The sequence below is a fragment of the Nycticebus coucang genome, chromosome 14, assembly GCF_027406575.1.
Source record: "Nycticebus coucang isolate mNycCou1 chromosome 14, mNycCou1.pri, whole genome shotgun sequence".
NCBI classification, from domain to species: domain Eukaryota; kingdom Metazoa; phylum Chordata; class Mammalia; order Primates; family Lorisidae; genus Nycticebus; species Nycticebus coucang.
The window spans coordinates 45,141,328-45,167,524 of record NC_069793.1 but is presented as its reverse complement, the minus strand read 5'-3'; the positions used below and the strand labels follow the sequence as shown (position 1 = coordinate 45,167,524).

The 26,197-nt window shown below is 42.8% G+C and overlaps 1 protein-coding gene and 1 pseudogene across 2 annotated transcripts; one reads left to right on the top strand and one right to left on the bottom strand.

Annotated features, from left to right (window-relative positions):
- Window positions 1-1,411: 1,411 nt before the first annotated feature.
- Window positions 1,412-11,628, bottom strand: CSRP3 (cysteine and glycine rich protein 3). Of its 2 annotated transcripts, XM_053562184.1 has the most exons (5): window positions 11,489-11,628; window positions 6,382-6,550; window positions 4,463-4,595; window positions 3,208-3,301; window positions 1,412-1,736 (listed from the first exon to the last, which is right to left on the bottom strand). In XM_053562184.1, exons 1-5 carry the CDS (start codon window positions 11,598-11,600, stop codon window positions 1,660-1,662), a joined length of 585 nt encoding a protein of 194 aa, XP_053418159.1. In that variant the 5' UTR covers window positions 11,601-11,628; the 3' UTR covers window positions 1,412-1,659. The 2 variants fall into 2 exon arrangements, with proteins under 2 accessions (XP_053418159.1, XP_053418160.1); XM_053562185.1 differs by lacking the exon at window positions 6,382-6,550 and having other exon boundaries at window positions 11,489-11,624.
- Window positions 11,629-17,314: 5,686 nt separating this feature from the next.
- Window positions 17,315-17,458, top strand: LOC128566283 (uncharacterized; annotated as a pseudogene).
- Window positions 17,459-26,197: the final 8,739 nt, after the last annotated feature.

Genomic DNA, 26,197 nt, shown 5'->3' with positions numbered 1-26,197 from the left:
AAGTCAGGGGGTTCCATCTTCCAGGAATTCCAGGCAGAAGTAACAGCATGAGCAAAGGCATGCTGGGGTGAGGGTACAGGGCATAGTTGGGAAGCTTCATGTCTTTTCAGTGTAGCTGAAACTTGGATGGAAGAGATTATCTAAAGCTAATAATCTGAGGGGGTAAGGCTGAGGCCAGCTTGTGAAAATCCTTACATTATAAACTGTTAATGGCTTGAATTGTATCTCCCAAAAATCCTTACATTGAAGCCCTATCCCCTAGTACCTCAGAATGTAATTACATTTGGAGAAAGAGCCTTTAAAGAGATAATTACGTTTAAATGAGGTTATTTAAGGAATGATTGCTTTGAAAGTATGTGCAGAGCTTTGTCCAAGACAGCACCTACCCAGTCCCAAATTTAAAGAAAGCCTTAAGGCCTGTCGGGGTGGCTCACCCCTGTAATCCACTCCCACTCAGGGAGACCAAGGTGGATGGATTGTTTGAGGCCAGGAGTTTGAGACCAGTCCGAACAAGAACAAGACCCAATCTCTACTAAAAATAGAAAAAGTAGCCAGGCATGTGACAGGCACCTGTAGTCCCCACCACTCGGGAGGCTAAGGCAGGAGGATTGCTTGAGTCCAGGAGTTTGAGGTTGCTGTGAGCTAAGCTGACACCATAGCACTCTAGCCTGGGCAACTGGGTGAGACTGTCTCAAAAAAAAAAAAATCCAACAAACACAAACCTTTCTTGGACTTGAAGCATAGAAAAACCTGTGGGTTATCCTGGTGTTTCCTAGTTTTTATCAATAGATTTTCATTTGCTTTCATTTACTCCAAGTAATTCAGAATTGCTTGGTGGTGAGAGAAATGCTGTGGTTGTTAACAGAAGCCTGAGAAAATACAAACACTTGAGCTGTGAGAACTTATTGAAGAAGCGAAGAAAGACATTTCTAATTGGCTGCATTTCATTTGACAGGCTGGCAATTTAATGTAGAAGTTTTAAGAAAATTGCTAAACCCCAGGGAATTGTCCTAAAATAAAAGAAAATCTTCCACATGTCATTTATAATACAGAAGCAAATGCCACATTTTGTTGTCATTTTTTAGTTTTCATGAAACGTTTAATATTACAAAGCTCACGTTAGGACAAAGGATCACCTCTTCAGCAATTTTATTAGTTTTGATTTTCCTTTTAGAATTTGCTATCATGTTCTCTATTTTCTCCCAAAATTGTTTTCTTCTCCATTAACAGTAACTCAGAAACACTCAACAGAAAGAACGCCTTCATTTCCCGGATGTTTGTTCCTTCTGACTCCTTTTCCAGTTGACACCCAGACTTATTACATGCTCTGCAAAAAGTTTTTTGAACTAGCTTTATGCTTTGTTGAAAATTTCCCTTTATCCAAGACAAAAGATCTGGACACAACCCAAGATACCACTAAAATGTATTTATTGCCTCTCCCACCCCATGTATCGTACATAATAAAACATTTGTTACAGATTAAATTTTATGTAATTTTCATCCAAAGATCTCTTCTAACTTTAGGTAAACACTATTATCACTTCTGAAGAGAAACACTGTCCAACTACAAGTGAGAGGCTGTTTGGGGAACGGTTTCTGTGTAGGATTACTTGTCAAATACTTGAGGCTGGCGAAAAATCTGAGAGACGGTACACCTTTTCACTCCTTCTTTTCCACTTGATGTGTAAGGCCTCCAAACCCAATACCCGTAGGCCCAAAATTTTTGGCATAGCAAACTGTGAACGAGAAGGGGATGAGGGGAGAGAGAATGCATTGGTTAGCACCGTTATTGCAGAGTCTACACTCTGGGCACTGTCCTTTTACCTTTTAGAGGCACCCTCTTGATGACTTTATGCCTAAGTTAAGTTTTAAATAAATTCAAAAATGATTGATCTGCCAATAAAATCGTTTATACTTCTTCTCACTTTACTAGGTGTGTTTGTTCAATCATTTTCTCATTTACTCAACAGAATCTGGCTCTGGATTGCCTGCCCAGCCTCATCCCTTCCTGCCTCCCTTCCAACACTGCAGACACAGAAGACCACTTGCAGTTCTTGGAATGAACCGTGATGTCCCTCCTTAGGCTCTTTGTAATCACAGCTCCCTCTTCCTGGAATGCTCCCTCCAAACCCACATCCATTCACTCTTCACACCCTCGGGGCAGCGTGTCTTCTCTGGTGCCTTTCTCATCACCCCAACCTGATTACTTTCTGTTTTATAGTCCATCGCATTATGAATGTTCCTCTACTATAGCTCTTTTCATTTTGAAATGCAATTGTTGATGCATTACATGCTGATCTCCCTGCTGACTGCAGCAACATTTGGGGGTTTTATAGCCTATGAATGCCAAGGACCCTCCATGTCTTCTACTGCCAGGAGACAGCAATCATCTGTCAGATAGTGGATTGTTCCTGTCTCATCATGGGAAAAGCTTTGCCAACCTACAGTCAATGATTAATAAAGTCCTCCCTGCTGAGGTCCTTTCCACAGCTCTTCCTGCTCCATTTCAACATACTCATTCAGTGATCTTGAGGCACCATCACTAAATGATGAAGCTCCACAAAGCAAAAGAATTGTTGTTCTGCCATTGATCTCTTCCATTCCTGGTTCCAGGAAGGGGAGCTAAGCCTCTACCACTTCTCCTCAAGACCAAGGGATTATGGAGACTTGAAAGAGGCAGAGCTGTGAGGACCAGGAGGAAAACCAGATCTGTCCCTGTGGTCAATAGTGATATGCATCAGAAACAGAAATGTCAGGTGGGGAGGGAAGGAGGAGGACAGAGATACGTAGTGATAAACTCGAAGGTTCACTCTCCTCCAGTCACCCCTTATTGGGCACTTAGGTGGACAGAGGCATTTGGATTTTCAGAAGGGACTATGATGCTGTTTGTCCATGCTTCAGGCCTCTTCCAAGGCCAGGGGTGTCACACCTTCCTCTCTTCCTCTCTTCCCCAGACACCCAGCTACCCTGAACCACTGAGCATCAGCAAGTGTCCAGTTGCTGCCAGGTGCTCCAATGGAGAGGACCAGAGCTGGGTGGGCAGGAGATCGCTTTTCCAGAGGTGGATTTTCCCTCCATCCTGAGAATGCAAACCCTGCCCAGGCTGAGTGGAGCTGCCTCTGGCAGACACAGGCAGGTCCTTACGTGTGAACACAACTTCTCTTCCCAAGAGACTTTCTTTCCAAGAAAGATTCTGGAATCATTTACCTTTGCAGTAAAGTTCTCCATCTTTGTCAGTGACATTCGTTGACTCCAGACTTTTCCCACAGATGGCACAGCGGAAACAGGTCTTGTGCCAAGGCTAAAGGGCATAAGAGAGTTGCACATTTATTGAAGTGAGCAGTACATTCTGTTTTCATTTCAAGTCCCCTGACCAGCAGCATGCAAAGCAGTGCCATTGTATCAGCCCTTCACTGACCCAGTGGACCCCCAAAATAATTTTCCAGGGGTTTGGAGAAAGTGAAATGCTATGACTTTGGCCAGCAATTCTCAGAGCCCTGTAAATGGAGTGAGTCATCAGGGTGATGTGTGTATGTATTCCCTCAGAATACACTGATCAGGGAAGGGCTTCCCCCAGCCAATAAGATCTAAGCAAATGGTCAGAAAAGGACTTGGGCTTGGAGCAGTGGGCAACATTTACATTGAATATAAAGTTAAAAGAAGGTAAAAAGTAAGAAATAAGGCGATTATGCAGGAAATTCACTCATTTTAAAAAATTTTGAGATGGCAGTCTCTCTATGTTGTCCAGGCTGACCTAGAACTCCTGGGCTCAAGTGATGTTCCCATCTCAGCCTAGAGGTTCTCTTATGTCTTCAGATGGCTGGTCTTGGGGTGGAAACTGCCAGTGTTTGAGGCCAGATGCTCTCCATAGTTCTTCTCTCCCCTCCCCAATTTGGTGTAAACAGGATTTTCTCTTTCCTCAGGTCCAGCTGAGGAAATACCCTGGCTCTGGGACTGAAACTGGAACTTGCAGAGTGTGAATGCATGACTATCTCAGACATCTGATGCCTTCCCAGACAGCTGGGACATTTATGAATTAGGATACTTCTTGCTACTGTGAGCCATTTCCTATATCCATGGGATGTGATGCCTACAGCAGGCTGAGTTAAGCAATGGTGAGGGGTCCAGGGATGACATCTTTTTGGAAAGACTGTGAACACTTAGGATCAGGGAGCATGTGGACCTTTGCATTCCTGCAGATTTTACTGGACGCTGCCCATCTAGTAAGTTAATGCTTGTTGCATCTAACTGCACTAATTCTAATTTTCGAAGGGCCTACAGGACAGTGGTCACATCCTGGGAGAGTGGGTGAGGGTGTGTGGTTTTCCAAAGTGGTTCTAGAAGCTAAGGAGAATGAGAGGCCTGGCCCCGCCTGCCTGCAGTTCCCACTTTCTCGCCCATTCTTTCCAGCTGGTCTGGTGGCGATGAGCAAATCCCCTTCAACTTACACAGAAGGCCTTACCTTGCCACCTCCCATGACCTTCTCAGCAGCATAGACTGACTTTCCGCATCGAGGGCACTTCTCTGACTCTCCAAACTTCGCAGTGAACTTGGAAGGGTTGCTGGTGGTAGCTGAGCGCGCTGGCTTTGGGGACCTGGTGCAAATAGGCAGAAGAATGAAACGTAGACCTCCTTTGCCCAACAGTACAAGCTGTGTGACCTTAAGTAAGTTACTTCACTTCTCTGTGCCTTAGACTCCTCATCTGGAAAGGGGGATAATCATGGTGCCTTTCTCATAGCGTTGTTGAGAGGGTTCAGTGAGGTGACATATGTAAAGCACCTAGAAGCGTGAATGTAGGAAGAGCTAATACACGTTAGCTACGATGGTTTAAATTTTTCCTTTCTGTTGTGAAGTACTTAACAAGCGTTCCTGGCGTGTCAGCCTGTGTTGTCATTGCTGGTTGTCAATGCTGCCGTGCTTGTTTGTGTTTTCCTGTACTATCTTGAAGGCCACTGTTTTCCTCTCTGAAGTGAGCTGTGAAAATTAGAGGGCAAGATGAGACCTTGACAGTTGGTGTTACTCAGTTCCTGACAAACCACAGTCCAATGAACTGGTGAGTTCCTCATTACAGTTCCCGCTGTCATTCTGCATCTGAAGGTCACCTGTTCAGGAGAACAGTGTCCAAAACAGATGCACAATGATAGTCCCTTGGGTGCTTATTTCTTTACATGTTTCCTTGCACATCAGGTTCCTTGAACCTGGCCGCAACCCTGTACAGTAGTAAGTAGAGCCGGGGGAGCAGAGTGGGATCAACAGGATGATCCTTGCAATGCCAAGGGTGGGCAGCTCACATATGTGGTGCAGCTGGGATGAAATCCCCGGTCTTAAGACTTTTGTTACTGTTTGTGCAGCATCAAAAGAAAGCCCTAATGGTGAAAGATGAACTCCAGTCATTGTGAGACAGAGAATGCTGTTGGTATCATCTTTTCTTTGAGAAGAGGAGTCTCCAGCTGAGATTGACTAATGAGAAAAATTAACAAAGAGAAATTCTCTCCTTAACGGGACTAATCACGCATTCCTCCACTTTTCCAGGCTCTCCCATGGGTCACTCTCTTTTGAAGGGCTGACTCCTCAGATATCTGAGTGCTCTCTGAGGCAGTGCCACCATGGGACACTTCCTCAGCCGAGGTGGGCCTTTGTGTCCAGTTCCACTATAGAGCTGAGCCCAGATGCTAGCTGGCCAGATAGTAGCTGCAGGCCAGTGGCCATCAGACTATCCTCAGGTCTGAGATTTGGTCAGTGTGATCATTAAGAAAATGGACCAAGGGGAGCAGGCTTGTGGATGGAAGCAGCCAGTGTGACGTCCCAGCTCCCCTGGGATAACGGTGGGTGCACTCGATTGGCCAGCACTATATTGGCCATGGGCTGCCAGGGAGGCCCCAAGAATAATCATAATTGGTTGTTTATTCCGAAGCTCAGCTCATCCCTGCAGACACACTCCCCCTGCCATGGGACATTAGTCATCTTACAACCTAAGGTCAGAAATCTTTTCCTGACAAGCACATAGAGAATAGCCATTGCATCCCTGCCACATTTTCGTGATTTACACAGAAACGCTCAAAGGGGAAAAAAAGAGACTCCATGTGATTTTTGCAGAGGTCAAACAATGTAACATCTGTACATTCTGGGTTTTCTCTTGACATGCAAACCAAGAGCCATGGTGTAAAAGTAATTGCCCTTTAGAAAGGCAGATAATTTAAAGAGAGTCTTTGGAGAGATGACACAGTGTTCAAACTTGGTCAGGCTGAGTATCCTATTGTTGGCAAGTCAACAATAGAGTCAATTCGCTCGCTTCCACAAAACGTTGTTATGGGAACTGAATGAACTGTCTTGATAACTCAGAGACTCTAACAGGGAGGGGGGAGTGGGTGGTAACTCACTGTTGGAACTGGAGGCCGAGGTGCTCGCCCGTGTCCGTGCTGAGACAGCCAGCGCCTTGTCCATACCCGATCCCCTTGGGGCCATACCTACGTCCGTAACAGATCTTACAGTAGATCTCTGATTCATGCGCCGCAACTGTCGTGCTGTCCAGGGCCTTCCTGCAGGCCACTGCCAGGGAAAGGAAGGGTCAGTGAGTTGGAGTTGAGAATCTTTTCCTTCCCTGCACTTGCAATGCCAGGCCCTGTGCCAGAGACCCAGCACGGGGGCCCTTGAGCCAACAATACAACTTTGATTCTTGACCAGAGCATCCTTCCTAAATTATACACTCCAAGATGGTCCTGATTTCACAGATGAGGAGATTGGGTTGAACGGAAACCATCTAAAAATGGGTGAAGGGCCAGGCGCAGTGGCTCAAGCCTGTAATCCTAGCACTCTGAGAGGCCATGGCAGTTGGATTGCCTGAGCTCACAGGTTTTGAGACCAACCTGAGCAAGTGCAAGACCCCGTCTCTAAAAAATAGCTGGGCATTGTGGCAGGCACCTGTAGTCCCAGCTACTTGGGAGGCTGAGATAAGAAGATTGCTTGAGCCCAAGAGTCTGAAGTTGCTATGAGCTATGATGCCACAGCACTCTACCAAGGGCAACAAAGTGGAGACTCTGTCCCAAAAATAAATAAATAAATAAAAATTAAAAGGGGAGAAGGTCATCCCTGAAACCATGTGGGTGGTCTTAGACCTACTAAGAACCACGTCCCTGAGTGTTTTACCCAAATGACACCAGGGAAGTATGTGTGTGTGTGTGTACCTGTGGAGGCAGGAGAGATGCTTATTTGTTTTTAATCTTGTAAGAATCAGGATTGAGTGGCTCTGTGCTATTCATGGCCCTTGAAGAGCATTGTGATATTCATAGAGTCTAATTTAATTTTGGTCCAGTCTGGAAGCAGGTGAGGTAGTAATGGGAACAGACCTGACACCCCCCCCATTACTGCATATTGCCTAAAATAAAACAGCCCCAAATATAAGGCAACAAATTTTCCCATTTTTCCAAAGAGAAGATTTACAGAAATATTTTTTTTGCAAGCTTAAATTTTTAAAGATATAAAGGAAAATGTCAAGCAGCACCTGTGGCTCAAAGGAGTAGGGCACCAGCCCCATATATCAGAGGTGGTGGGTTCAAACCCAGCCCCAGCCAAAAAAAAAAAAGTGAAAAAAAAAGAAAATGTCAAATATATACTTGTAGTATTTAATTTAGTAAAATAAGTCAACAATATATTGATTTGGAAATGTATTTTTTTTAATATCACACAAATTCAGGGGACAAATCTCTCCAATTCCTTGCATCTTCAATATCAGCATCTTCCTCATCGCCAGAGTCACTTTAGGGGGCAGCTGACCCCACTTTCCTGAGCAGCTCATCTTTACTCTGTCTGTACCATTTGAGAATCAGCCCTATTTTATACTTGAGTAGGAGATTGTCACCCAGAAATTGTATCTCAGCAAGAAAGACCTAGGAGCATAACATTAGGTCAGCTTTAAAAAAAAGATACAGGAGCTCCGCAGTTTAACAACTTGCTACATTGCTTCGAAACAATGACAGTTGCAAAGCAGTTGTTCATTGTGATACTCAGTGCTTATAACAGTGAGATTGTATCCCAGGAATGATAACATATGTGCATTAAATTTATTTGCCTTTTATTTAATAATAAAAAAATCCATCAGATGATCTCTATAAGCAATCCAGCATTAAATGAGGTTATTTCAGTCTCACAAAGTCATGTGAGTCGGGCAAAGCCAGATTTTGTTGTTTAAAAAAAATGAAGTAATTGAATATGGAAGTGAAGGAAGAGATGAGGTTGTAGATGAGGTAGGATCAGCCAGGGGCTGAGATCGTGCACTAGGCATAAGGGCACCTGGGAGTTCATTTAACTATTCCATCAACATTGTGTTGTGTTTAAAATTCTCTGAAAAGTATCAAATGTACTTGATACTAATATGAAACCAATATATAAACAACTACACGGCCACACCAAAGAAAAATGTTAAGTATAGCCTAGCAAAGGGGAGTGGAAAGGAAGGCTTTCGGCTGGAGGAGGGAGGGTGATTGGTGGGATCTCACCCAAGGTGCACAATGTGAGGGTGTCCAGCACGCCCCCCTGGGTGAAGGGCTCAACTACAACTTGAACTTTCCCTTGGAAATGAAAACAATGTAACCTAAACATTTGTACTCTCACGGCAATCTGAAATTTAAAAAAAGAAAAAAGTAATTTAAAGGCAAATTATTTTATGAAGACTAATTTTTAGGGAAAATGCCTCCTATACCTATCTCTACCCTCTTACTGCTGTCGGTTACCAGTCTCCAGAACAGTTGATCACATAGTCACTGATAGTCAACAGCCTTGAAGATAAGGCTGTCTTAATAGCTCCAGAACCTCGCACAGGGCCTGGCCAGAATTAGTTCTCTGTAAACATTTGTTGACAGGATGAACGAATGAATCCATTCATGTGTCAATATAGGTCAAGCACTTGTCCACTATTAGCCAATAATAAGTTGCAAAGTCATCCATGGCTAATCTCAGGTCTTTTGACTCCTAGTCCAGTACTCAGACTTATCACTCCAAGACTGTCTATACCAGTGGTTCTCAACCTTCCTAATGCCTCCTAATGCTGTGACCCTTTAATACAGTTCCTCATGTTGTGGTGACCCCCCAACCATAAAATTATTTTTGTTTCTGCTTCATAACTATAATTTTGCTACTGTTATGAATCGTAAAGTAAATATCTAATATGCAGGATGTGTTTTCATTGTTACAAAGGGGTCACGACCCACAGGTTGAGAACCACTGGTCTATACCCTCCCATGACCTGTCCAATTCTGCAGCCACTTACTGGCTTCTAACCAGTTTCTATACAAAAAGAACAGCTGTGCTGTCCAATAACACAGCCACTAGTCACATGATGTGTTCTAAGCACAAAATGGCACACCAGATTTTAAACTCTTAGTACAAATACAAAAGAATGTAAAATATTCCATTAATAGCTTTTATATTGATTATACATTGAAATTGTAATATTTTGGATATATTGGGTTAAGTGAAATGTTTTAAAATTAATCTCATCTGTTTCTCTGTGCCCTTTTAAAACTATGATTAATATTAGAACATTTATATTTATAATACATACGTGGCCTTCGTTATATTTCTTTTGCATGATGTTTCTTTTGGGCAGCAGAGAATTAGTCTAGAGTCTGATTATAGAGATTTGTCTAGAAATCAAGGGAACCCTGGCCAGGGAAAAATCTAAGGTTGACCCTGCCTTTGTGAATCTATTTCCAGCAGCTATAAGATTACCCGTGGACAGGTAAATCTTGTAGTGAAAATACAGAAAAGCAAGCTCCTCTCCAGGGCCCTCGGTCCACCACTACTGAAACTTACCCTGTGCAGATCCCCAGTCCACATATGAATTCTAAGGAAAATATCAAAGAGTTAAAAGGGTTGTCCTATCAAATGTTCAAGTTCCCTCTACCAAGGATCCTTTGAAAAGGGCATCTTCCTGCTACCTGTGAAAGACAAGACAGCCCCTACCATGGAAATCTTGCTGACCGTTTCCTGTCCCCACTCAGGCAACAAAGTTGATGGAAGGAGAATAAAAGCCTTAGAAGGCTGGACTTCAGATCAAGAGCCCCAATTTCTTCCTTATTACCAGCTGTCATCTTACAGATGGGAAATTTGGGCTCACAGTGGTGAAACGACCAGTCCAAGGTCACACAGTTAGTACACAGCAGAACCCAGACTCAAACCTTAGTCCTTTCTACTCCAATTCCAGTGTCCTTTCTAGTACTCTTCAGTCCTCTTGTTAAAGGACATTGGCTATTTTTGGACAAAAGCCAGAGGTTATGGAAAGACTTCTCATGAGCAATGAATTCTGGCTAATTATAATAAAAATGGTGAATCTGAGGGATGTATAAAATGACTTAAAAACAATTACCTATCATTAAAACCCAAAGCATTAGTAAGTCAAATAACCCAATCACTCAGAACTGTGGCTCACCTATTCTTCAGTGGTAATTATGTTTGCCGTGGGAGGTAAGTGATAATGGAAACTCCTGTGGCTGATAAGATGTTACTGACAGTATAAGAATGGAGTATTTCCCTGTCCTAACAGATGTTCTATTTGAAACAGCTTGTAGCTACTGGGTGTCTTGCAGGCACTGGGCTGAGGTATGGGGCTATGATGGGGTGTGAGCAGGGACCTAGATAGGGAGGAGGCCTGCTAAATACCTAGGAAAGCTAGCCCTTCAGCCAGACCTACTGGAAGGAAGCAGAGAGGTAAGTGGCCATTTCAAAGCCATGGCTGATTTTTCCCCAAATAGGACCGATCCACCAAGAGGCCCTACAGAATGTACTCATGCAAAGAACACTGGACTGGGAGTCTGCAGGTACTGGCTCTGCTGCTCCTGCAGATGCACACAACCTGGGCTTACAGGTGAGAATGACTTGTTCAAAGTCATGTGAGTCGGGCAAAGCCAGACTTTCAGGGGGATCACAGGATCTCAAAGTTCCCCCCAGTTTTGATATTTGTGAGTCTGTGTCTGGAGGGTGATGGTCAACATTCCCTTCCTAAAGTTGCTGGTGCCCAGGCCCTGAAATGATTCCCTTTCTGACTCTTACAGAATTGGCACCTGTTGCCCCTGCCTGATGCAGTTTCTTTCTTAGGCAAGACCAGTCACAGTTGGCTTCAGTGACAGCTGGCCAGTGGGGGCAACACAGAGAGCCAAATCCACCCTAGCTCCAGATAAATGCTGGCTTCCTTTCTCTGCCAAGTCACACATTGCCCATGTTGCCACTGGGCCAAAGTTTTCCCTGCAGAAAGCGGTGGCAGGCCAGCTTGTTCTGACTTTGAGCTGCAGGGAAATGGATAGTCTCTGAGCTGGAAGAGCACCCTCACTTCTAGGTGGCCTAGGAGTTCTACCAAGTTCCCAGGGGATGGTAATACTGCTGGGCTCAGGACGGCACCACTCGAACCACACTGCCTAACATTATCTGCAGTTAAATGTGAACTTGGCTATGCCCTCTGGCTGTGATGGGCCCCACTGTGGTCACTCAACTCACTGCAGTGGAAACAGGTCTTGTGGAAACTCCTTCCATTGCACTGGATTTCTTCCGCGTGGTAGACGGTCTTGTCGCAGGCCCCGCATTTTGCACCTCCGCCCCAATTTGGCATCTTGAAGACTCTCTGACCAAAGTCAAGCCTAACAGGATATAAAGAAAATACCCTAAATTTAGGTGGCCCCAGAAGTCAACCAATCCCTAGTAGTGCTATAGCCTGAAGACCAGGATCCAGCCCAGTTCGTTTGGTGGTTTGTTCATTCATCACATAGCAACTGTGTGCTAGTCATTAAGTTCAGACTTGCAGATGGTTTTGAGTGATCACTTACCACTTCAGGACTCAGTTTCCTCTTCTTTTAAATTTGTTCCCTTATGTCATCTCACAGGGTTCTCAGAAGGAATGAGTGGGCTAATTTTGTGTACATAAAATGATACACAATTTTTAAGAATTATTATTTTTCCATCTAAAGTTTAAAAAATTATTCCATTAGAAGTGGGAGTTATCTAGGAAGATGGTATTATCCTCATGTCTAGCTCAGTGCTTCTCAATCCCTTTGGATCTTGCTAAAATGCAGATCTGGGGAGAGGCATGAAATCCTGCAGTTCTAATAGACTCCAGGCAATGCTGCCGCTGCTGGCACTGGACTATCCTTTGGGTAGTAGAGTCTTAGCTTATCTCGCTGATAGGAATATATCATATATAAAATCTCCAATTTACATTTATTCCTCTTATTGCTGAATTCCTTTTTAAGAGCCTTATCACCCAGACAGTAAGGTATATCGGCACCATGCTAAGTCTGGAAACCTAACTCCTGCTTCCAGGGCTACCACCTAGCTTCTCTTGACTTCTGTTTTCCCCTGATACAATGAAGGGAGCTATTCTTTTCCTTGCTGCTTTACATTTTTTAGAGAACCAAATGACATGAGGTACAGGAAGGTGATGACTAAATTCACAGTGCTCAGCAGGAGCCAAACCGTGGTGTGGACGTGTCCTCCTGCACTCCTTGAAACATTCTGTTGCGAGGAGCTGCTGATAGCCCTAGTGCTGTCATTGCCTCCTCAGTAAAGGGCTGTGCTTAAGAGGTATTGCTCAGAAAAGAGGATTCAAAAATAATTTTCTTTCTGTGTCTGTGTGTAAGTATGAGTCTAAGTGTTCAGTTTCCCCAGAGCAGAAATGAAATAAGCTATTGATATGCAATGAAATTTCTTAAATGCTGCCAGCTTCCCACAGAAGCTGAATTTCCACTGGGATCCTTTGGTTTCTAAGAAGCGCAGTGTGTCATTTTGTCATTGACGCTAAGCACTATCAGGCTACTCTGAGTGGCTGCTTCTGACCTTCCCTTTCCCTTCTGGGAAGCCAGTCACCTTCTTATAATAGTTGGTGATTAACACTAAGCCCTCTTGGGTCAACTGGTCCGGATTGTATCTCACAGTCTCATAATAAAGACAGTTTTTTGCTAAGAAACGGAAAGTAAATAGAAAACAGAACCTGATAATCAGACTGAAGGGAACATTCCTATCTAAATAGTCCCCCAAAGAGCTTTTCCCACTTAGAAAAACTGTGAGGTTAGCTAGTAACAGCCTATCCTTCCTCTCATAGAAGCAGGCTCTTCTGTTTATTCAGTAAAAATTTTAAAAATAACTTTTAAAAAGGAAACATTTAGTGTTTCTATTTCTTGTTCAGGTTGTTTCGTATACAGTGGAAAAAATAAAGGATTTTGAATTGCGTTGAAAGGCTTGGAATCAAGTCTACATTCACTCACTCACTCACCATGCTTTATACTACCTATCAGGTGTCAAACATTGCACTAGGTACTCAATGAAGGATTAAGAGAGGAAAACTTATACAAATGAGTAATGTGTGTCCTCTGGCATTAAGAAGAACTGCGTGCTCTAGTGAGGAAGTTGGGCAGAAATCAGAATACTTCATACCAGGTAAGAGTCTTGTGGGAAGTACTATGAAAATTCATATGAGGGAATAGCTACCCACATTTGGTGTGGAGGTGAAAGTAATTAGTTTCTGGAGGGTCACCGAAGAGATCACATTCAAACAGGGTTTTGAAGGGTTAATAGGAGTTCACCAAATAGAGAAAAAGGGAAAAAACATTCATGCAGGAAAAAGACCAAGCAGTAAGGGATAGAGGCATTAATATCCCCTCCAAAAAAGCCCAGGATGTTTACTTCTGGACTCCATTTCAACTATTGATTTTTAGGGTTGGAATAGATTTTTAAGATTGCCCAATCCCCTCATTTAGAATTAAGGTGTAGCATAAAAATGTAAACATTAATGGGTATTTTCTTAAGCTAACTTCTTCTAAGATCCATTCTTCTCTCATTAAAGATAATATATTTTCTTTAAAAAGGGTAGAATCACATCATTTTGGTCACATTCATTTTGATCTGGAGTTTCAACATAAAATAGAGGAGAAATTTAATAAATTCTATTGAGGAATATGACAGTGACAATTATAAAATTAAAGATGTAGAACTGTTCAATGAAAACAACCCTAGATTGAAATTTTTGGTAGAGATGTCATTGGCATGTCCTGCAAGTTAATGGAGTTGGAAGTGTGTGTGTGTGTGTGTGTGTATGCGCGTGTATTAACAATGCCTAGACATCTGTTTTAAAATGAGAATAAGGGCCGGGTGCGGTGGCTCACACCTGTAATCCCAGCACTCTGGGAAGCTGAGGTGGGTGGATTTCGTGAGCTCAGGAGTTGGAGATCAGCCTAATCAAGAGCAATACCCCATCCCTACTAAAAATGGAAAAACTAGCTGGGCGTTGTGGTGGGCGCTGTAGTCCCAGCTACTAGGGAGGCTGAGGTAAGAGGATCACTTGAACCCAAGAGTTTGAGGTTGCTGTGGGCTATACTGATACCATGGCACTCTACCCAGGGCAACCAAGTGAGACTCTGTCTTAAAAAAGAATATATAAATAGGAATACGATTACAGATAATACTGTGTTTATAAGCTAATGTATTCTAGCACAGGTTGTTTTTAAGTGGTCATAAAAATCTGGCCTATGCACGTCATCAGGACATGAAACCCAACACAGATCTGTTAAGTAGTCTTGGATATTCAGTTCCATTTCTGAAGGTGGGAATCTGTCTACAAAAGATATCTTAACACAGATGTCTCTAAAAGCAAAGGATGTTTTAAAGCACCCTAAATCTGAGACATGGATCCCGATATTGACCTTATACACTTGAACTTGGGCGAAAAATGTTGATAATATTATTTCCTGCCTGGGAAGGTCATGGATGTATGATGGAATTTAAAGTGGTATTGGGAAGTTCTTCAAAGGCAAGGCATTGTTGCTCACCTCAGGTTATTCAAGTAGTGCCAATGTGCTAATTAAGTAACTATGATTTGAAATCCCATTTAGTTCCTGGCTTACATATATAACTTTTTCAGCCGTCTGCATTGCTTTGGAATTCCTATGTCTCAACACTCCCCTAGCCAGGCCTGGAATGTGAGTTTATCCTGGCAAAGTGCCAAGGGATGGACCATTTGTTTATCAGTGTTGCCTGGTACTGGCAAGGGTCATTGAAGGTGGGATGCCAAATATAGGCTTGCCCGTCACTCAGCCCCATTTGTCACCTGGGTCACAATCTCCATCACACCACCTGGCATTACTCTCTGGGCCAGTCCTTGAGATGGCTATGTTGTCACAGACAAATCATGGGTCAGGATTGAAATTGGGGACAGTCTGGCATGTCAACAGATAGAATGGAGAGCTCTGGTGCATTGGCCTGAGGAGGGTGTACTCCAGAGTTGGATACCTGGATCCCAGTGAGAGACTACTTTGTGTAGACTAATAATGCTGTGGAAGAGACTGTGCTGGGAATGTACTTCAGTGGGTGCATGGAAAATGTACAGGATTAGATGTAATCTAGTTCTATCTTGCCTCTTTAAAGCTGCCGAATCTGGGAAAACTGTTTAACTTGCTCTGAACTTCAGTATCCCAGCTAAAATGAGGGCAATAGTCTCTTTTAGCTCTCTATTGTGAGGGGAATCATATCATTTCAAATACCATCAAATCACATTGTAAATTATAGAGTATTATAATATATAAGAGGTGGCCAGGCATGGTGGCTCATGCCTATAATCCTAGCACTCTGGAAGGCTGAGAAGGTTGGATTGCTTGAGCTTAAGAGTTTAAGACAAGACTGAGCAAGAGTGAGATCCCCATCTCTACTGAAAATAGAAAAAAAACTAGCCAGGCATCATGGAAGGCACCTGTAGTCCCAGCTACTAGGAAGGCTGAGTCAAGAGGATGGCTTGAGCCCAGGAGTTTTAGGTTGCTGTGAACTATAATGACACCATGGCACTCTACTCAGGGCAACAGAGTGAGACTCTGTCTCAAAAAACAAAAATGAAGAAACATGAAAGGTAATTAGTTCTGACACAACGCTAAATTGTCACTTACCAGTCTAAATTTTTAAAAGAGTAACAAAACTGTGTGTCTTGGGCAAATTCTTCCTAATCCAATTCCCTTTTTCCCTCCCTTCCTCCTTTCCTTCCTTCCTCTCTCCCTCCTCTTCTTTTTCCTCCCTCCCACCTTCTTTCTCTCTCTCTCAAACTCTCCTTTCTTTCTTTTACTACCAACTATAAGATAACACCTTAGAACAAAAGTAGTGGGATACGTGAAATGGACACTTAGTGATTCAGTTTCTCCTTTGTAGGTCTATTAAAGTGCCTGGGAGGGAACATTACCCCCGACGTGCTGCAGAGACTTTAAACAACAATGCCCACATGCTGCTGTTTTCAGCTCAGTGCTGAGTCCCTCGGTCATCCCACTAGATGCCTAATTCCATACAGTAATACACGATTGTCTACTGGCTGAGACAAAGATTTTAGATCACGGGATCACATATGTGGAATCTAAGTGATAATCATCATCATTACTAATATAATGATGTTATTATTGAAGCTAATAGTTCTAGAGCACAGCCCTAGGGCCAGTCACTGTAGATACAATTATAACATTTACTTTGTAGATGGGGAGATGGAGTTTTAGGGATATTCCATCACTTCCCCAAAGTCACATGACTGGTATGTGTCACATGGCTGGATTGGATCTTAGGGTTTCCTGACTTCCAAGCTGTGTTCTTAGATCAGTTTTAGTTACTACTTTTCTTTTACTATTTATCTGTTGCTTTTTGTAAGTTATCTTTGATACTTACAGAAGCCCCACAGAGCAGATTTTGTTATCCACATTTTGCAGATGAGAAAACTGAACAGAGAGCTTAAGTGGCTTGTCCAAGGTCACCCAGCTAGTAAGAGGCAGAGCTGCAATTCAAACCCCAGTTACGCTGCTTCTGCATCTCATGCTCCTTAAGACACTGAAGAGGAGACAAGGGTCAACGCCTCCGGTGACCAAACTTCACCACTGATGGGAATTGAGGTGTGATGGATGCACAAAGGTCTTTCCATGGGACAGAGAGGAAACACACAGGTGAGAGTGATGGGGAAACTCAATGGGATTAAGTAGCATGCAGGACTTTCTAAGAGTCAGCACTGTTCAAACACGGAAAAGGCTCCCTTGAGTTGGAGAGTTCTCTCACACTATTGATTTTCAGCTTGGGTGGGGACGGATGTCCAAGTGGCTGCTATGCAGTGAAGTCCCTTCTAGGGTACTTTAAGACAGATTGAAGGATCTGAACAGCAACTGAAGCTTCACCTTGAGGAAATACTGCCCAGATGTGCCCCCTCTAAACACAGCCTCCTCTCTAGTGTTCTCTTAATTCAGTAAGAAAGATGGCACAGCAAAACAGAAATGCATGCTTTGGAAAGACACAAGCCAGGGTTCAAAAGCATTAACCGTTAAGATTGTACTTTCAGAGGTCATTTCTGTAGTTCCTTACCAGAGAAGTTTCTCTGAACATGCAAAGCTGGCCACTATTTGCCATTAATGATGGTTCTTCTCTCCCTTTGGGGGACTAAGAGGGAGAGGATGCATCCTGAGTGGTTCCAGGTTTTTTACAGTGGTTAAAAAAACATACATATATGCTAACAGGGCAAATTGCTCTCATATTCTCTGAGTTCAGTATCCTCATGCGTGTTAAAACTAGATGGAGAAGGCTTGTCTGCCAAGGTTGTCTTCTGGTTAAATAATAACAACAGCTTAGACAATACATAGGTATTGTCTACAGAGCAGGCATCTAATAATATTAGTTGCCTGCATTATTACCATTGTTGTTATTAGTATTGTTTTACCACCAGTGTTCAAATCTGTTTCCTTAAAACAATCAAATCTCTCCCTGCTTCTCTCTGTCCTTCTGGTTCAGACTGCAAATCAACTTTGTTTTTCAGCCTTCAGAGTATGCCACACCTGGGGACAGGTGAGAGTGGCCCCCTCGGGTTGGATCACTTGGAAGCAGCGTGCCTGTGCAGGGTCCCTGTGGCCCTGTGTAAGACACTCTAGGTCAGTGGCTTCCTTCTAAGCTTCTGAACACAGACACATGAAGTCCCCAGCCTGTGGCATTTCACTAAGCCCAGGAAGCATAGGTTGCTTATTGCCAGCATGGAAATAAACCCAAGTTCACCCCTTTAAAAAGTCATACAGGTAGACGTACCCATTAAACCAAGGCTATAACACATGGTCATGTTACACCTTTTCTGAAATGTGGCTGACTTTTACTCTCTGAAACTCACTCTTTGGTCTATTTTGACTTTCACAATTTATTTTTAAAGATCACATTGTACCCCAGGTTACATGCTGGCTGTGCCACTTCTAAGCCATGCAACCCTGAGCAATTGCTATGCTTTCTTGAACTTTAGTTTCTTGCCCTGAAGAATGACTTCTTTGCAAGATGTGTTGTGACAGTGAAATAAGCCAGTACTTGTTCCACACCAGCCCAGGGCAGTCAGCAACTACTGAATCGTGAGGAACTCTTTCCCACGCATGATGGGATCCACAGTGAAGCTCAGAAAAGGCTCCCTCCTCCTTGACATCATTGCTGTCTCCCTTCCCACTTTTCTTCACTGGATTAATAACTGCAGGTTTCCTCACTGGCAGGCACCACGTTTCTCTGACCATGAAGCCCCACCCTTGATGTATGGCAGTCCCAAATTTCTGAACAGGTCATATGCAGTTAAAAGGCCGCCTCCCCTGGGAGTTGTATTCCACATGTATTAATTCCTAGTCTTTGTTCTTCTAACTTCTGGTCAGCTTGTTACCCACTCTGACCTCTGGACTTTTATCATCCCACTTGTACTCAGCAGGAAACCCTCCCCAAATCCAAATGGATTTGTCTCTGTGCCTTTTCTAAATGGCCCCGCACATTTGTACAGTTTTCTTAAACTTCAGAACATCCTTTTCCATGCTGCATCTCATTCGATTCTCCCAAATCCCTGTGCTATAGGTGGCTTTACCTTAATTTCACTGTTCAGAAAATGGAAACTCTGAGAAGGTCAATGCTATTCAGAGCTGTAATTTGAACAGACTCTTAACAGATGTTCTTCATTTTCTTCTATTTTCTTCTCAAACTTTCAGGGTTTCTGAATTTATATCCTACCAAGATTCCATCCCCACTCTCTATGTGAGGATTTTGGCTGTTCGCCTTTGGATGCTGCCGCCCACTCTTCCTTCCCCTCCCCGCTCCCCTGCTCTCCCTGCTTGGCTCCCCTGCCTCTGAAGGATGGACGGACAGCGGTCTGTGTGTCCGGGCCCTCTGGAGGGCAGCAAGCCCTGGGAGTCACTGTACCTCCTGCCCCACAGCTGCAGCTGCTCGCTCCCACAGACCACAAGTGACTGGGTTGTTCAGAAAGGAACCAAAGCCAAGTCAGAAGAATCCCTGGGTTATAAAGCAGTTTTACGTGAGTTGTGACAAATTGGATGGGTTCACGGTTGAGATTCAGTCCTCGGGATAAGCTGATGACACAAGCCATCTCCCTTTCCCCATCCTTCCTGCTGTTCATGCCCACCCTTCCCTGCATGGGCTGCCTCCCCCTCCCTCCAACCGGGGTTACGGGACGACCGTCAATGTGTGCCGGTTACATTGCATTGACGTGTACTGTGGGGAGGCAAGTTTCCTCACACACTCACTCCACTCCTCCCGCTCAGAGGAGTCCCCATCCTGGCCCAGGGACAGAGCAGAAATTAAAGGTAGCGACTTTGATCTTTCAGCATTTCCACTGCTTAAAACCACATCTTATTCTCAGTCACACTTATTTACGCCTGTCACTCACTAGGGTATTTTACCAAAGAAAAGTTCTTGACCGAAACTTGGAAGATACGCTGGAAATCACCCCTCCTCCCAATCTGGGAATTACTGTCTCATTTAGTAAAGCTTTTTCTTTTTTTTTTTGTAGAGACAGAGTCTCACTGTACCGCCCTCGGGGTGGAGTGGCATGATGTCACACGGCTCCCAACAACCTCTAACTACTGGGCTTACGCGATTCTCTTGAAAGCTTATAATGGATTCTCAACATACCAATGTTTTGTGGGGGTCCAGTTTTGATTACTTTTAAATGATTAAAAGTAAGTCTATTGCTGAATGTCTTTGGGATGGAGGAAGTATTTTAAAACAGCCTAAAATCTCAGTCATTCACCCACACCTTTCGAATAGCACAATTCAAAAGCATGATTAGAGCAGGGAAAGCCATCTTCTGCAGTATTGCATCTATTACAGCCACTTTGTATCTGTACATTTCTTCACAGTTTAGAAAAATGTGGCTGTTTTCTATCGATCCTTGCAGAGGCAGGAACCAAGACCCCGAGGGACTTTCTCAAAGTCTCTCACCCACTAATTGTTTGCTGGTCTGAGGACTAGATGCGAGTCTTATTGAAATTTGGTCCAGTGGACTTTCTCTCATTTCCTTCTGCTTTCCTGCCATCCTATTTAAGACAATAGGGAACATTATTCCTCCATGACTGTAGTTTTATACCAAAAATAATCACTCATTTTTCTGTCTATGAGATTCCCTTGAGCCACCTATTAATCATCCTTAATCTGGGAATTTTTTAATCCTCACTAGATCCACAGCAGAGTCAAGTATAACTTGAACCTCCTTGCACTGAACCAGAGTGGATACTGAATATGAAACACATCCTTATTCTACGTGATGCTTTCTAATCCCAGCTAGATACCCCGCCAGACCACCCCCAGCCCAACTGCTTCACTCCAACTCACCTGCCTACGTGGTCTCTGTTCGGCTCAACTGAGTAAGGGGAGCCTTCGTGCTCTTTAAATATATAGAGGCTGTCACCAGTCTTGGCTTGCCAAGGGAAGGGCAGGAGGGAGGCCAAGGGGAGAGGGTGAATGAGACAAGAGTAACACAACTGCTATCAGAGGCTGAAAATAGCCTGTGACCAAAGCCCTGAGTTTGGTCCTCCCCCCTCACACCAGCTGCGAATATCTTGGAGAACAATATCACTTGGGTTCTATTTTAATTGACAGTTGCTTATAGCACCAAGGAATCAATTTATGGCATATATAATTTCTGATCAAGTGATTCAAATGGGAACAAGAGCAAAGGATTTTATATCTAAAATCATTTCTCCAGTCCTCCACCCTGCTGACTTTGCTGGGAATCAAATTGAGGTACCTGCAATGAAGCATGAGTCATATCTGGGAGCCCTCTGGAACTCTGCGCCACAGTCACTACACCCGTGAAAAGAACGCAGAACTAAAAATAAGAGTGATGGGTGTCTGAAATGATACTTAGGTAATCTCCTCAAAGAAGCTTGTAGGAGAAAAGGTCCATTAATCATCAGAAGCCTGTCTCTCCTTATATATTTCAAAGGAAAGTTTCCTCTCAAAAGTTTTGAGTTACTTTGTCCCTCATCTTTTTCTACTTCAGAATTTGACACAGCAGTGCATAACATCATATTTATCATACAAGTTTTCATAAGTCTCTATAGACCCACATTTTCTTTGGAGGTTTAATTTCTCCTTGCCTGGAATTTATACAGTTTGACTTTGATCAAGCATCATGAACTGATAAAAAAAATTACAGAATTATAAGACCTGGAAAAAATGTGTAGAGATTTAAAGACCAAGTTCTCATGTCACAGGTGAGGAGACCGAGGCACAGACAATGGAATGCAGGCCCCCTGCTCCATGGTGACCTGGGTGTGGAGGTTAGGTCTTGGTACCACCCGACCAGGAGGTTTATGAAACCCAGCCCTTCAACTCAGTCATATTAGCCTTTCAGTTACCTGCCCACAAAGCGATTGGTTGAATGATGGGATTTTCACTGTTGACAAGGTTGTGGGTATTTCACAAAAATGGGCTATGACACAGCCCCCTTGGTTAGCGTTTTCATGGAACAGCGTGTTTATCATAGAACTGAGGCAATCGTGACAACCCTACAAAGCTAAAGCTAGAGAGGACTTTACAAGTCTTCTAGGACAGTGGCTTTCAAACTTTTGCAGATAGTTTGTGTGTGGGGGGGGGTTGTTGTTTGTTTTTGTTGTTGTTTGTTTGTTTTGCATCAGAGTGCTTTTCTCTATACCAGTGATTTTCAACTAGAGCATTGCAAAAATTTTTAAAGATCATTCATTAAATTATTTTTGAAAGAAGTTCAAATCACAGTAAGTATATCCTTTTCCCCCCTCTTTTTCTTGATCAGCGTAATTTAAATGAGCTATAGAGTTTAACTATAGGTTCAAGTGTGCATGAGATTTTTAAAAAGGTTGAAAAGCACTGCTCTACAGAATTAAACAGAATATTACAATATAGACCAGATAGAAGGGGAGCTTCATTGCTTAATGTAACAGCACACTTTCACCACGACCACCACCCGCTTTGCCACCCTTTCCTTGCCTTTATACCCTGTCCACAACACAATGTACGGATCATCTGGGATTTTATTTTTGGATTGTAATTAGTTCATTATGCACTAGTACTTATTTAAGCCTTATTAGCAATTGTACTGCTTCTTTTTTTTTTTTTTTTTGCAGTTTTTGGCGGGGGCTGGGTTTGAACCCACCACCTCCAGCATATGAGGCCAGTGTCCTGCTCCTTTGAGCCACAGGCGCCGCCCTGTACTGCTTCTTTTTCAACTACTGCTCCTTGTATACTTTATGTATCTTACATTTTTAATTCTGTGTGTGTGTGTGTGTGAGAGAGAGAGATACAATGCACCTTTTTTATCATTTGTTTAACATTATGTAACTAAAATTCACCTAGAATGTATTCTTGATGAATTCACTAGGTCTGTTGTAAAGTTACTAAATTCTCATACAATGTCACAAATGCCATAGACTGAGTGGTTTAAACAATGGAAATTTATTTTCTCACAATTCTGGAGGCTGAGAATCCAAGATCAAGGTGTGGGGAGGGCTGATTCTTCTGAGGCCTCTCTGGACTGGTAGGTGGCCATTTCTCCTGTGTCTTCACATGGTCTTCCCTCTGCGTCTCTGTCCTAACTCCCTCTTCTTATACGGACATCAGTCTCATTGTATTGGGACCCACCCCTATGACCCCATCTTAACTTAAATACCTCTTTTAAAAAGACTCTATCTCCAAATAGAGTGACATTCTGAGGTACATAAAAATTTTGGAAGAACGCAATTCTGCCCTTAACAGTCCTAAATTTGCTTTCGCTTAAATGCTAGTTTGGTGGAATTCAAGAATAATTTTAGTCAGAATTCTGGAGACATTTTTCTGTTCTCTTTTACTGATAGCAATGTGGTAGATGAGAGTTCTGGCACCAATCTTATTTGCATTTCTTTATTGACTTGGTTTGTAGCCTCTGGACATTTTCACAATCTTCTTTCAAATTTTGTGACAATTTTCCTAGTTATGATCTTTTAAAATTTACTTTGCTTTGAATTTAGTGGGTCAGTTCAAGCTGAAAACTCACATTTTTTCCAGCTGTGGGAGATTTTCTTTTATTATTTCTTTCACCAGTCCCTCCTTCTAATTGGTATGCTTCCTCCTGCAGGAACGCCTATCAGAAGTTAGAATCTCTTTGTTCTCCTATGTTGGTTCAAGGAGAATTCCTTGGCTCCATCTTACATAGAACTAATTTGCATTTCATCCAGTATACTCTTCTACTCAGCTCATTCTACACATTTTTACGCTTGATCTTAGCCAAAAGGCCGAGAAGTGATTCATTCTACAAATTTTTAAAATAATTACATTCATGATCTAACTTTTTTCTTATAGCCTATCCTTGCTTTATGAATGATATATTATCTTTAATCTCTCTGAGGCTATTCATTATACTAATCAGGGGGAGACTTCTTGTGTCTTCTCTATTAATTCTGTTTTCTTGGATAGCGGTTCTTTGGTTGAGTTTAGTGTTTCTCCTTCATGGTGCTGGTTTTTCGAATCTTTTGGGGATTCTTCCTTACATATTTATCATGTTAGCTGAAAATTCCTATTGACCTCTTGGTAGATACCCCTTCTGATTAAAGATGCTTTCCTGTAGTGAGTGTGGGACAGACTGGGAAAGAGCCTGCTGCCAGGTGTGTGCGGTGGGGCTTGTCTTCCAGGCTTGGAGCTTCCAGCCCCTCTGGAGGTGACTGGTTCTCTGCAGTGTCTCCCAGAGCCCCCTTTTACCCTGCGTGTCTTCAAGTTTAGAATGCTCACAACAGGTCTCCACTAATACTTTGCTCTGCTACGTGTGTTAGGAAGTTCTTTCTCTGTTAACCCGTATCATTCTGCTTTCTCTCTGGAATTCTTCACAGTTCATGACTTGCCAATGGACTTTTTTTGTTGTTCTTGGTGTTATTTCTGATTTATTTTCTTTTAAAGCTTTCCCTGGAGTTCTACATCCAGCAATCTCTAAAGCTGTGCTTTCCAACCCAGTAGCCAATAGCAACTGAATAATACTATGCAGCCTTAAAGAAAGATGGAGACTTTACCTCTTTATGTTTACATGGATGGAGCTGGAACAGATTCTTCTTAGCAAAGTATCTCAGGAACGGAGGAAAAAGTATCCAATGTACTCAGCCCTACTATGAAGCTAAATTATAGCTTTCACATGAAGACTATAACCCAACTATAGCACAAGACTATGGGGAAAGGGCCAAGGAAGGGGAAGGGAGGGGGGAGGTTTTGGTGGAGGGAGGGATATGGGTGGGGCCACATCTACGGTGCATCTTAGAATGGGTACAGGCGATTGCACTAATGTACACAGCTATGATTTAACAATAAAAATAAAAATAAAAATAATTAAATTAATAAATAATTATAAGAAATAATTAATTAAATTAATAAATAAACATAAATAATAAATTAAACTTAATTAATTAATTATTTAAAATAATTAATTAAAAATTCAGTTTTGTAGCCACATTGTAAATGCCTAATAGCCACATGAGGCTAGTGCTTATGCTCGGAACAGCATAGATGCAGAATGTGACTATCAACATAGAAAGTTCTGTTGGGCAGCACTGCTCTAAAGTGTCTTAAATGAAGACATCTCCAAGCCCCTTTGGGGGTGCCATGAGGTGCAGATAATATGGAGCATGGGTTGGAGACATGGCCGGGTGCTCAATCAATGCCAACTGACTGTTCACACACTGGTAAGTGAAGGGTGATGCCAGGACTTGAACCCACACTCTGTCCTCATTGCTCCCACAGAATCACCATAAATGAGTAAGCCACCAAGAAACAGAGGGCATGAAGGAGGCAAGAGAATGAGGTGGGACAGTGGGGTCAGTGTAAAACGTGTCCTAAAGGGCTACTTCTGTACCTGAAATCAGAAAGAAAAGGGAACAAAATTAGAAACAGTCTTTAGTCTTCACAGTAACTCTGTCAAGGAGGTATTATGATTATTCCCATTTATGAGTGAGGAATGAGGTAAATATAGTTCATCAAAATGAGGTAAATCCTCCAAGTCCACATCACAAAGTAACAGGGAAATTTAAACCAAGATCTCACCCCAAAGCCATTCTACAACAATGGTTCCCCAAGTGTGTTTGATCGTGGTCCCCTCAGAAAACATTTTTAACCCATACAATGTTTATAAATGGATTGTAATATATGTACACATTGGGAAACATATTCAAAACTATGCACTAAAAAAAGATATACATAAATATAATGAAAGCTGTAATTCTTTCTCTCATGCCCTAGTATTATTTCGCATGTTCCCTAGGGTGCTGTTCCCCTCCCCCACTTTGGAAACTACTGCTCTAAATCAGGCCACACAATAGAGAGAATGTGTTTCAGAAGGAAACCTTCTGCAGACCTGGGAATCTGGGCTTCCATCTGCTCATCTAAATTACTATGAAAAAAAATACAATTGTATTCTTTGAGGAACTAGGGATTTTTATTCTTTCTGTGTACCCAATTTCCTGATATTTCTCATTGGTTCTTTTTTTTTTCCCCCGAGACACAGTATTACTTTGTCACCCTCACAGCAACCTTAAACTCTTGGTCTCAAGCGATTCTCTTGCCTCAGCCTCCCAAGTAGCTGGGATTACAAGCGCCCACCACAACACAAGGTCTTGCACTGGCTCAGGCTGGTCTTGAACTCCTAAGCTCAGGCAATCCACCCACTTTAGCCTCTCAGAGTGCTAGGATCACAGACATAAGCCACCGTGCCCAGCCTGCTATTCGTTCTTATTTCAAAAGGAGAATTAACTCTACTCTACCATTCAAAGGTTGCTTCTGGTCACATGTCCCATCTATGGGTGGCATGGGAAAAGGTAAAGCAACGTATGAGTGCATCAAACCAGTTATTTTTTCCCAAGAAATAAAAACAAATCTTGTCATCTTTACTGAAGTGAAGTGAGATTTGACTAAATA

Bases quoted from the DNA above. Each gene is read 5' to 3' on its own strand.
- CSRP3 (XM_053562184.1), bottom strand. From the start codon at position 11,600: ATGCCAAATTGGGGCGGAGGTGCAAAATGCGGGGCCTGCGACAAGACC. The intron at 6,551-11,488 runs GTGAGTTGAGTG...TTTCCCTGGCAG, and splicing joins CAAGACCTGTTTCCACTGCA to TGGCCTGCAGGAAGGCCCTG. The intron at 3,302-4,462 runs GTAAGGCCTTCT...TATGCCCTTTAG, and splicing joins AGGTCATGGGAGGTGGCAAG to CCTTGGCACAAGACCTGTTT.